Source organism: Balaenoptera borealis, assembly GCF_965194805.1.
Source record: "Balaenoptera borealis genome assembly, chromosome: 5".
NCBI lineage: Eukaryota > Metazoa > Chordata > Mammalia > Artiodactyla > Balaenopteridae > Balaenoptera > Balaenoptera borealis.
The window spans coordinates 114,297,310-114,309,731 of NC_138862.1; the positions used below are offsets into that span (position 1 = coordinate 114,297,310).

Consider the following 12,422-nt stretch of genomic DNA (forward strand, 5'->3'; position numbering starts at 1 on the left):
AAATTCACAAGTAAATTAACATTTACATATCCATGACCTATTCCATCTGAAATCATCATGCTTGATATCTGTTGAGATCGTGAGTATATCAGCGTAAAAGCATCTGGATGCAAAACAACTTTCATAACAACAACACTTCGAGTCACAAGATAAACCACAGGGAATGACTGGCCAACATAAATAACTTATGGATGACACATGGTCTGATTTCAGGGATATCCAGTTGGTGTCTTTTAAAGAAAACCTGCTTTTTCAGTACAAAGAACAACTTGGCTCTAAGAGAAATTCTGCTTCTCAGTATCTCCACATCACATTTCTTACTAAGATTGGATTTATTTAAGTGCAGATAAGCAGGGTTATATCCACTCTGAGGATTCAGTTACTGTCAATTGACTCAGATCAGTTTCTAGAGTTCCATAAATAGCACAGAGACAGCCCTGGGCCCTGAACCCTGCTTTGTCAACACTAACACTGGTCTTCCTGGCACTTCTTTCTAGTGCACAAACTTCTTTCTTGAACACAAACCACCAGGGCTCTCCTACCTAGGAACACAGCCTGGATTGAAATAATGAAGGAGAGAAACCACGTGCAAACCACCATATATTCTGCATCCCCGCATCTCAAAACTTTTAATAGAAACTCGGACCTTTGGTTTTCATTTTGTCTTTACTACATCTACTCAGGAAAAATGCCATTCTACTACATTTCCTACATAGGCCACCTTTCCATGCTTAGCTTGATTTGACTGGATTGCAGCCCTCACTTTCAAAAAGCTATGTTCCTAAGAATCAACTGAGGACATTTTGTGGCAAAGTACACAGACTACCAAGCCTCTTCCACAGAGTTTGTGGCAATAGGTCTGGGGCCCAGGGATCTACATTTTAACGGTATTCCAGGTTATTCTGATATAGCAGAAAACACTACAAAACACAATTCTGCAAAGCCACGTGAATTTTTCATTGACATGTATGGAAAAAATAACTGAGTAGCCTCCGCAATTGATATTAGATAAACTTAGCTTCTTAGGAAGGTCAAAACTTGTTTAATGCTTACTATGCTGCTGAATAATTGTGGTTTGACAAATAAGAAGGTCAAAAGCAAATTAGAATAAACATCCTCTTCCAGAAAATTGCCTAAGCTCTGAGGAAAACCACCAGTGGCAACCCTTCTATTGAGAGTTCAGGTAAATATGACATTGGTACCTCTCCACATTCATCCATCTCTGAGTTCCCAGCACTGTACCTCAATAAGCATTTGCAGAATGAATGAATGAATGAACATTTCTTACTAAATGCTTAAAGATGAATTCTACTGTAAATCCATTCTGGAGACAATGAAGATAACAGAATAAAAACTAGATCTAATACCAAATTTTGACTCTGAGTTGTACTAACCTAATGATGCTTTTATTCAGAGGCCAGAAATTTGAACACACAATAAATAAAGCCTGCCACAATAAAAGGAGAAAAAGCAACATGAGGCCTGCAAGTTTCACTAGGGAGGAAGATTTGTGTAGGGATTCAATGTACTTGGTATTTTAAAATCTATACAGTGACAATACATTCTAAAAAAATCTAAAAACAGAAATCCAATCAGTATCTTTTTTTTTTTTTAAACATCTTTATTGAAGTATAATTGCTTCACAATGGTGTGTTAGTTTCTGCTTTATAACAAAGTGAATCAGCTACACATATACACACGTTCCCATATCTCCTCCCTCCCGCATCTCCCTCCCTCCCACCCTCCCCATCCCACCCCCCCCAGGCGGTTCAATCAGTATCTTGTACTCACATATGCAGATTTATGTATAGGAGCTACTACTCTACATCATCAGAGATTTTACCCCAAGATACAATAAACTGGGTTGCTAGGATTAATGCAAAAACATGAAGAAGTTTTTACTCAGTTTTGATTGCTACATGCAGTTCCCCTTATTGCCATATAATTGTACATCTGATCAAACATAGCTTGGTTCAAACAGCAGCTTTGTTACTTACTTGCCGTGTCACCTTGTGGAAGTTAGTTAACTTCTCAGAGTGGCCATAGCTTTCCTGTAAATAGTAACAATACCATTGACCTCACTGGTGATGTGTGAGGACTGAGCAAGATAGTGGGCCAGCCTCATACACGGCTCCTGGTATAACAGGCTGGCAATAAATATTAATAATTTCTCTCTCTTTCCGTAAGTTCTCAAGCTAATAACAAGCAGCAGTTGCTTAACCTAGCACCGTATCTGTTAAAGGTACTAAAACTAATACAAGTAGCAAAACTCAGTGACACAACATGTCAACCATCAATAACATAAGCTTTCCCCTTAATCATCATTTTCTACTTGCGACATCCACTAAGGGAAAATGCCATTCTAATACATTTCTCACAATGTTATGTGTCTGCGGTTTACTTCTGTTGATTGCACCGAAATCTTCTTTTCAGTGAGCTGGCCAGCTGATTAGCAGGCCACACTATACCGTCTATACCATAAATACCTTAGACTCCATTCAAGGAGGCCTTTTATAAGTTAACACAACACAGATTCCAAAGACATCATTGTAATGCATATACTGTATATTTTAAGGAAACGGAGGAAGTTCAATAAAATATTGATCCAGAATGAGTCCACTTTTCTCTAATAATTTTTCTACATCTTTAAATATAAGTAACCTGTCCAGAAAAAGTAAAAAATGTTCCCTTGTAGACCATTTGAGGCTAATGAGAGATTAACTCATCAAATCCTCAATTTCTGAGGTTACAAACTGTTAAATTGTGAATTGAAGGATTTTCTCATTAGCCTTTGAAATTGGTACAAAGCGTGTGATTCTAACACGGGAAGATGTACATTTAGATTAATTGAGTCTCAAAATAAATGCCTGGTTAATTTTTAAACATTATAGTGTAATTAAGTGTACTTTAAAGTGATTACACACATAGTACAAGCATATATAATACATATCTAAAAATGATATGTATGTGATGCATATAGTGAAGTATAAATTGTAGAATAAAGATAAAAACTGAATGAAACTAGAGATGGCAATTTAGAGACATAAGAAACGATTTCTCTGCTATTTCTAATATTTATTTAAGAACTAGCTAACAATCAAAAATGAAACATCTTACTTAGAAGTTGGCCAAACTTAAGACAAAAAAAAAATCAAAATTATATTTGAAATCTGGAAACACTAATTTCCCATCTTTAATTACACTTCTTCCATCTAAAATAAAAGGAATATAGTGACCTATGAGGTCAGAATGTAAAAAGTCACCTTAGTAAGTTGCCAGTGGTAACTATGTGGTAGGATGAAAATTACTGAGTCACATTTGCGTAGACTCTGAAAAGAAAGGGGCAATAAAAAAATTATAGGGGTACCAGCTAATACTCATATGTCTTTTCCAACTTTCATTAGAAGTACTGGTTTTCTGGTAGGCTGTTCAAACTGCAACCATTTATTTCAATTGTTAAAACTAATATTTCCTTTGGAACAGCTGATATATGCAAATGTTTTGAAGCACTTTCTGAAGATATTCACTGCTCAGATATTGGCCAGAAGCTCTGGCAAAGGAAGCTGGGAGCCTCCTATTGAAAATTGCTACTGGTTTGGGTTGGTTTTTGGGTTTTTTTTCCCGCTAAGATAATACAACTATCTCAGAAAAATTTTGCCAAAGGGGGAAAGAAACCCTTTGCAGTCAAGAAATATTGTTTCACGCTTTTCCAATATGATGTTTTTTTATGGTTCTGCCATGCTTTCAAATGATCAATTCTAAGGCAAGGGTGAGTAAATTTACATATATAATATTTATTTGAAAAGTATAAGTATCTAGTGGCAGGAAATGTACGGCAGTTTAAAAGGTGATTAACAAAAAATTATATTTTATACACACACAAATATGCACACACATGCATGTATGCTCAAATGTTTTGTTTTCATTTAGGGAATGAATATAAGTTTAATTAGCTCTAGGAATTACAGTTTATTGGCTTTTGCAAATATTGAAAACAAATTAATTGCATCTAACACACAGGATATTGTAGCTCTTAAATGTATATATCTCCTTATGATTCACTTGTTTCCATAAAGGACTTGTGTCAGCTTAAAATTATTTTATTTTATTTATTTATTTATTTTAAATTTTTTATTTATTTTTTGGATGCTTTGGGTCTTCGTTGCTGTGCGCGGGCTTTCTCTAGTTGCGGCGAGCAGGGGCCACTCTTTGTTGCGGTGCGCGGGCTTCTCATTGCAGTGGCTTCTCTTGTTGTGGAGCTTGGGCTCTAGGCACGTGGGCTCAGTAGTTGTGGCGCACGGGCTCAGTAGTTGTGGTGCACGGGCTTAGTTGCTCCACGGCATGAGGTATCTTCCCGGACCAGGGATCGAACCCGCGTCCCCTGTACTGGTGGGGTGATTCTTAACCACTGCGCCACCAGGGAAGCTCCTTGTCAGCTTAAAGAACACACACATCCTAAAAAGAAGTTCAAGGTTTCTCAACCTCAGCACTATTGACATTTGGGTGGCTATCTTGCCATTGCCATTTCGGTGGCCAAGTCTTTGTCGTGGGGCCGTTCTTGCCGTTGGAGGGTGTTTAGCAGCATGCCTGGCCTGCTAGATGCCGATAGCACTCCTGCAGTCAGTTATGACCGTCAAAATTATTTATTGATATTGCCAAAACATCCCTGGGGGTCAGGGGCAGGCAAAACCATCTCCAGCTGAGAGTTATCCACTGCTTTATACCTAATGGACTTTAATGAAGGCCGTATTAGTCTGCTCAGGCTGCCATAACAAAATACCATAGACTGGGTGGTTTAAACAACATAAACGTATTTTCTCACGGTTCTGGAAGTTAGAAGTCCAAGATTAAGGTCCTGGACAATTTGGTTTCCAGTAAGAGCTCTCTTCCTGGCTTGCAGACAATCACCTTATTATTTCCTCACATAGCCTTTCCTTGGTGCATGCACGCAGAGAGAGAGAGCTCGCTGGTGCCTCTTATAAAGACACCAATTCTGTCAGATCAGGACCCTAACCTTAACTACTTTAACCTTAATTATTTCCTTAGAGGCCCCATCTCCAAATATAGCCACACTGAAGACAGGACTTCAACATACAAATTTTACGGGGACACACACATTCAGTCAGTAAAAGGGGCACACATAATTTAAAAACTGCTAACCTAAAGTTTTTTGTAAGTAGCTTTAAATATTTCCATTCTTACATTTAAATGGTAGGATTCTTTATTCTGGGAATTTCCTCAAACATAAGATAATGGATTTGTACTATAAAACCTGGCTCTAAAGGAGTGCGTGGTTGACCAGTTATTCCTTCCAATTTTGCCAAATTCTAATAGCTGCAGCTTCCAAAAGCTTTCAAAATATGAATATGTGAGGTTCAGTATTTGTTTGCTTTGGTTTTAAATAAAATTATTTTATTTAAAATAAAAACAAAGACTGTGGTATATCAAAGACTAAATAATTAAACTCCAAAATCATATCAATAGCTCCATTCACTTGTAAACTAGAATACTGAAGAAACTGACTTTTTTTTAAGGGCAAGCAACATTTTCTTGATTTTATTTCCCTACAGAAAGTCTTTTCAGGAAAACTAAAAGTTAGACACATACCCCCTCCTTTGAAAAAGAAGCTATTGAGAAAGATAAATTAAGTAGCCAGAGAACCCAGAAAAACAAAGATTTCTGACTGCCAACTGGAATTCTGGTGGACCCATTGCATAGTGTAGTTTTTAGTCATATGTAAATGGATACATGTGTACGTATGTAATTATGCATACACACACACATATATGTTCACCCCAATTGTATACCTATTTCTAAGATCAGCGTATGCACTACAAACTCAGACTTTGCTTTTGTTGCAAATTTAAGAAACTTAAGATATATGACTAAAATTTTTATTTCATCCTTTATTTGAAAAAACACGTGAGGACTTTTAGGAACCTATAGAATAAAACCTAAAGGGACGCTGTACTATCATTTAGTAGAAATTCCTAAAGTAGTCAAAACAGATATCTTCATTTTTTTTCTTAGAAAGTCTCCAGGGGGATTTCACTGGTTTGATGTTATTGTTTGTTTGTTTTGTTTTGTCTTACAAATAGTATTCTATAGTATATCGCAAATGAGATGACGCTTGAACAATGCAGTGGGCCGGGATGGGGGGGTTGGTTGTTAGGGACACAAACCCTCACGCAGTTGAAAATCCAAATCTAATCATATGGTCGGCCCTCGTTATGGGAAGTTCAACATCTGTAGTTCAAGCAACCTCAGAGAGTGTGGCATTGTTGCAGTATTTATTGAAAAAAATCCGCATATAAGTGGGCCCACACAGTTCAAACCCATGTTGTTCAAGGGTCAACTGTAGTATATACATTGTTAATAAGTCAAAACTATCAATTTACTATTTTTAAATAGTATGGTATACTACATAGTAAATAGATAGTATTGACATATTAACAGGAATTTTTCTCTTTTTTTAAAAATTTGAGCTACATTTTTTGTTTGTTTGTTTTAATTTGGCTACGTTGGGTCTTAGTTGCGGCAGGCGGGCTCTCTAGCTGCAGCATGTGGGCTTAGTTGCCCTGTGGCATGTGGGATCTTAGTTCCCCAACCTGAGATTGAACCCATGTTCCCTGCATTGGAAGGTGGGTTCTTGACAACCGGACCACCAGGGAAGTCCCTATTCATTTTTTATTCTCAAATATTATGACTCTTTAAGCCAGATTATAAGTGCACCCTTGTACTTATTTCAGAGTTTTACCATCTAAAAAGGCTAGAAAAGACTCTTTAAAACAAACACAATTTCTGTTTTAATTTCCTCATTGGACTTTCAGGTAACACCAGGAACAAATGCTTAGCATCCCCATAGAACATGGAGAAAGGAGTCATTTCTCCTCTTATTTTGCTGGGCAATTTATCTCTAGTCTCCTAAACTTAACATGAAGTAAATATAGCAACATTAATCAATATTTAAAGCTTAACTTTCTAGGTGTAAATTGCTATTTCTTCATCCAATCAACATAAAGACAAATGCTTGGAACTCAGATCAACATAAGACCTGGGAGAATTTTCTCCTACCAGTAAGAGAAAAAAGAAGCAGAAATTTATAAATGTATTTTCACTGAAATATTCCCTATTTCTTTATTTTATTTTACTACAGATCTGAAGTGTTTTCAAATGAAATGCAATATAATGCAAATTTTGATTTTTTTCCTTTTCCTGATCCCATAAAAAGTTCATCTTTACATATAAACTGTGGCTTAACAACTATTGAGACTGCCAGGAAAAGAAAGAAAAGTACTAACACACATACACATCCATACACACAATCTATTGAGTTTAAATTTGTAATTTTACCATGGCCTGAAAGGATATAAAAGAACGTAGCAGACACTGTTTCATGGGCATTAAACTTTTTCTCATCCGGTCTAATCTGATTTTAGGGAAGCGATTCTTGGTTAGACTTTTCTAGCTATTTAAAGAGGCCTCTGCAGTATTCAAATGTTCTAGGCACTATTTTATAGAACATTCCTAAGTTTGATGACGATGATTCTTGGACATGAAAACCAACAGTGACATTTACAAGACTCCAAAATATCCTCAATGCTGACGCAATATCAACGCACTCTAACTCAAACATCGGGATACTATGACTTTTTTCCCAGAGAATTTAGGAGCTTTAATTGCACAACTCCCATTAATCATCTTGAAAATGGCATAACTGAAACTCTACACGTCTAGATAAGTATTACGTAATGCATGAGAGTCGGGTTAGCTGCTGCTGAGGAGGTGGAGAAAGGGAAAAAGGCAACAAATCACACACACATTCTTGTTACAAAAATACCACTCCTTTCTCCAGCAGCTTTTGTCTGTGAGAGATCAGATATACATACAACTGTGACAGCAACAGTTATATCAGCACACAATTTTAGCTGATAGTCATCTGAAGAAATCTTAGCCTCCTCAGAGAGGGCCCACAGGGATCTTATATTTAGAGCTGCTTTTGATGGGATGCTGTAAGAAGAAACGGTCTCACTTTTTCCTTCTACTCCTGGCCTCCTCTATGCCACAGAATCCCACAAAAGTGTGTAGCCATCTATGAAGCGCTATAAAGGGTTTAGCTGGCACCTATGGTCTGCCACTATTCCAGTCTTCCTGGGCTCCAAAGATGGGCCTGGCCAGCATCCCTAAGCCAAACCAGAGTCTCCATGACCTTGTGAAAGCCCAGTGACATTTGGTAGGTGCCAGTATCATTAAACAGTCCAACATTTGTTGGCTGCTTTTTTATAGCATCATAAAATTGGAAATGCCAGATCACTATGTTTCTATTATTTTTTAAAACTGCTTCATTATTTTTTCGGTACAGCAACTGTCAGACTTCTAAACTGTTTGGAGCAGAAACACTTCTGAAGTTTTATGGTATCCAAATCAGACAGTCTTCAATCTTGGCTAATAATTAAAAAGCCCTAACATTTACATAATAAAATTTAGAGCTCTATTTGTAGCGCATGCCTTTCAATTGAGAAATACAAAATGTTTTACAGATAGTACCCAATTCATCCTCGTACCATTATTAGGTGGATTACAGCATGACTGTCTATATTATATTTCTAGGGCTTTCCTGAAGGTAAAAAGGAGGTAAACTTCTTAAGTCAAAAGTACATAATTTTTTCCTTAACAATCTCTTGGAAGACTTGTTTAAGCAGTTCTTTATAGAACTATTCTAGCTCTTAGTGCATTGATAAAGCAAAAGCTCTCCATCTTTAAATACCTCTCCAAAGGAGAAGGAAAGGGGTCCTCACCCAAGGACACATAACTGAACCCAGACAGCCCAACTACGAAGTTGGTACTCTTCGCCATTACGCTAGAGGTAACGGTAACCATTACACCATCACTTGATCATTGTTACATGTGCGTGCTTTTCTAATCATTGCTCACACTAAACACAGAAGACTTTATCCAGAATAGGTCAGAACCAAATGGATGCTTCAACCCCCTTGAGTTCTGCAAAGGAAAAGATGTTTCACAATATAAGCAACTAATTTTGGAGAAGATTAATCCACATAGTATTTCCAAAGTGCAATGAAAAAAATTAGATTCTCTTATAACTTCCAGTTTCTCTGTCATTCTTTTTTTTCCCCCTCAGCAGGACCTGTACTATAGGATCAACAGCAGAAAAGAAAATAATTGAACACCATAAAGTTAAATTTCTGCTTCACATTATCCATTTCAACAAGAGCCCTAGTGAGTCAAGAGGGTCTTGGACTATCTATGGATTACACTGACCTGGCCTCTGTGATTTAGATAGATCACAAGTAAAGAAAAGGTGATTTGGTATAGAAAAAGAGAATACATTATATATATTAAAAATAAAAAACAAAATTAGACAATACAGAGAGGCTTTAAGGGGCAAGTCTTTCATTCAGCAACAGAAAAGAAAGTAATGGAAATCAAAGAGGTAAAACATTTTGGTGATGTCAGCTCAAGAATAATAACAGCATTGCTTTGTATTTATATGAAGCATTTGCTATATTTATACCTTCTAGATCCTACACATGCCTACCAATATACGAAAGTAAACCCTGTTTTTACATCTCTAAAATAACATTTATTATTGGTTATGATAAACCTTTAAGTATAATATTATGCAATGTTTTCAAAGTCCCATTTCAATATTTCCCTTGTAAATCTCCCATCAAAACCCACTAGATGGGGTAGTGTATATTATGCACATGATTGGTGCTTAAATAGTTCTCTAAACTATAACAGATGTCCAAAATTTTGGCTATCAGTTTTATATAGAAATTATTAAATTACACTGCTCTCTAATCTTTTAGAGACATCCCTGACTTTGCCAAATAACAAAGACCCTTCCTTTTCCCCAATTTTTCATTCCAAGTCCTCCGTAAATCTCTGAGATTCCCTAACTGAAGACACACATTGTCACTAGCTTCCTGACCTCACAGATTCTGCCTCAAGTCCAGCCATTAAACGCTACTGCTTCACGTAAACAATGACAGAGCACAAGGCAGAGGGGAGGTGACAAAGGTCCGCAGTACCGCTGACCACTGTCTCCTTCAGGAAGATCAACTTTGTACTTGAACAAAATGTGCTCAATGCCACTGGCACTGTCCCCGCAGGGAAAGCACTCCCCTCCTCCCCGCCCCCCCCCCCCCCCCCCCCCCCCCCCCCCCCCCGTCCCCATGACAATTTGCTAAAATTGTGCACGGTCATCAGCTCTCGCAGACTTCAGGCTGCAGCCAGGAGAAAGACAATTGGCTCCCGGGCCCAGAACACGTCTCTATTGGATGCTGACTGCAGCAGCATAGGCGGTAGGGTGAAAAACAATCTCTTGAAGTAAAAAAAAAAAAAAACAGCATCACAACACAGGTTATCTGAGCCTGTCTCCTCCTCTGCCCCCACCCCCATCCCCAGGGACTTCCACTGGCTTTCTCAGGCAGGTTCCCAAACATCTAAAGGAGTAACCGTCAACAGAAGTTACTTGAAAATTATCTCTGGGAATAAAACAGGAAAGTCTCCCAATTTTGAGAAAGAGTTCATGTATTTCTACTACCCTTGAATAGCTTTCTGGAAAATGATCCACTTTAACAATAAACAAATAAATAAAAAGAGATGCCTATGGACTATAGAACTCTTTCAAAACACCTATATGATGAGTCTCTTAAGGCAGAAGGGTACTGAAGTCGTGACTTAAACAGAGGCATTTGAAAAGCTTAATCGTTACAAGGTGTTCTGTTCTAAACAGCAATCAGAAGCTGCGGAGATATTCTTAAGTGTTTACTTAAGATGAAAAGTATGGAGATGTTGGGCCTCACAGGAACCTCAGCCATGGCAACACTTTTATAATAAGTCAGAATGCGAACGTAAGAGGGAAAAGCACAGGCGGCTGTCACGTGGTGTTCTTCTCCTGCTATCACATCAAAAACATTTAGGCTGAAAGCCCGGATCTGCTCAACACCGGGCTTGGGTGTATTAAGTGAGTAAAGCAACGTATCTGTGAATTTTACACTCTCTACCTCTGGCTAAAGCAGGTGGCTGTTAGTAGACATAGCTGTTTCATGTTCCTTGGCACTCTACACATGCCTTCCTCCCAGCAGTGCCACAGGGCTTTACTGCACACTAATGCCTTGTCTTCCTCCCATGCTGATGGCCTCCAGAAGGAGGCTGTGCCTCAAACTTCTGCCCACAGTGCAGCCCAGGCCAATAAACCTAATAAACATTTGCCAAGTGAGTGAGTCCTGACTTTATTTCAGAATAGAAAATATTCTGTCCAGAGAAAGAGAAATATAGTATGACATCACTTATAGGTGGAAGCTAAAAAAAAAAAAATGATACAAATGAACTTATTTACAAAACAGAAACAGACTCACAGACTTAGAGAACAAACTTATGGTTACCGGGGGGAAGGGTGGTGGGGGAGGGATAGATTGGGAGTTGGGGATTGACATGTACACACTGCTATATTTAAAATAGATTGGGCTCCCCTGGTGGCACAGTGGTTAAGAATCCGCCTGCCAATGCAAGGGACACGGGTTTGAGCCCTGGTCTGGGAAGATCCCACATGCCGTGGAGCAACTAAGCCCGTGAGCCACAACTACTGAGCCTGTGAGCCACAACTACTGAAGCCCGTGTGCCTAGAGCCCGTGCTCCTCAACAAGAGAAGCCACCGCAATGAGAAGCCCGCACACTACAATGAAGAGCAGCCCCCGCTCGCCACAGCTAGAGAAAGCCCGCGTGCAGCAACGAAGACCCAACACAGCCAAATAAATTAATAAATAAATTTATTTTTAAAATTTAAAATAAATAAATAAAATAGATAACCAACAAGGACCTACTATATGGCACAGGGAACTCTGTTCACTATTACGTAACAACCTAAATGGGAAAAGAATTTGAAAAAGAATAGATACATGTATATGTATAACTGAATCACTTCGCTGTACACCTGAAACTAACACATTGTTAATCAACTATACTCCAATATAAAAAGTTAAAAAATAAATAAACTTACAATAAAAAAACTTTCAGACGCAAAAAAGAAAAAAAAGAAATGAACACATTATAAATCAACTATACTGCCATTAAAAAATAAATTATACTAAAAAAAATTCTGTCCAATAAAGTAGTTCTCAAAAACATACCTTGTGCATCTTCACCCAGACCTCTGTCAACTCACACACTCTGGCCCCATTTTCTCTCAATTCAATTGTATTTTCCTTCTCTTCCCATTTGCTCCATTTTCAGGTAACTTCTTACTACCATCATCCAACCACAACTTTGCACTCCGACCCAAATAAGCAATATGGCCACTTGCTGGGTTTCTCTGTGCCTTGAGCGTGTAACCTTCTCTTCTACAGGTCTTGGTGATCTTCACACAGGAACTGTCCCAGGACTTGACATAAAAA

The 12,422-nt window shown here is 38.1% G+C and overlaps 1 protein-coding gene across 17 annotated transcripts in view; it reads right to left on the reverse strand.

The window, feature by feature from the left end:
• MBNL1 (muscleblind like splicing regulator 1) overlaps window positions 1-12,422 on the reverse strand; it is a 177,898-nt gene that overhangs the window by 41,922 nt on the left and 123,554 nt on the right. Inside the window, exon 1 of one of the 17 annotated variants that reach the window (XM_082394400.1) lies at window positions 12,159-12,182. The exons of the other annotated variants lie outside the window; for them this stretch is intronic. Coding sequence (XP_082250526.1) covers window positions 12,159-12,167 — 9 coding nt within the window. The 5' untranslated portion in view covers window positions 12,168-12,182. Of the gene's footprint in view, window positions 1-12,158; window positions 12,183-12,422 lie in introns of those variants that run through there. 17 annotated transcript variants of the gene reach the window in all.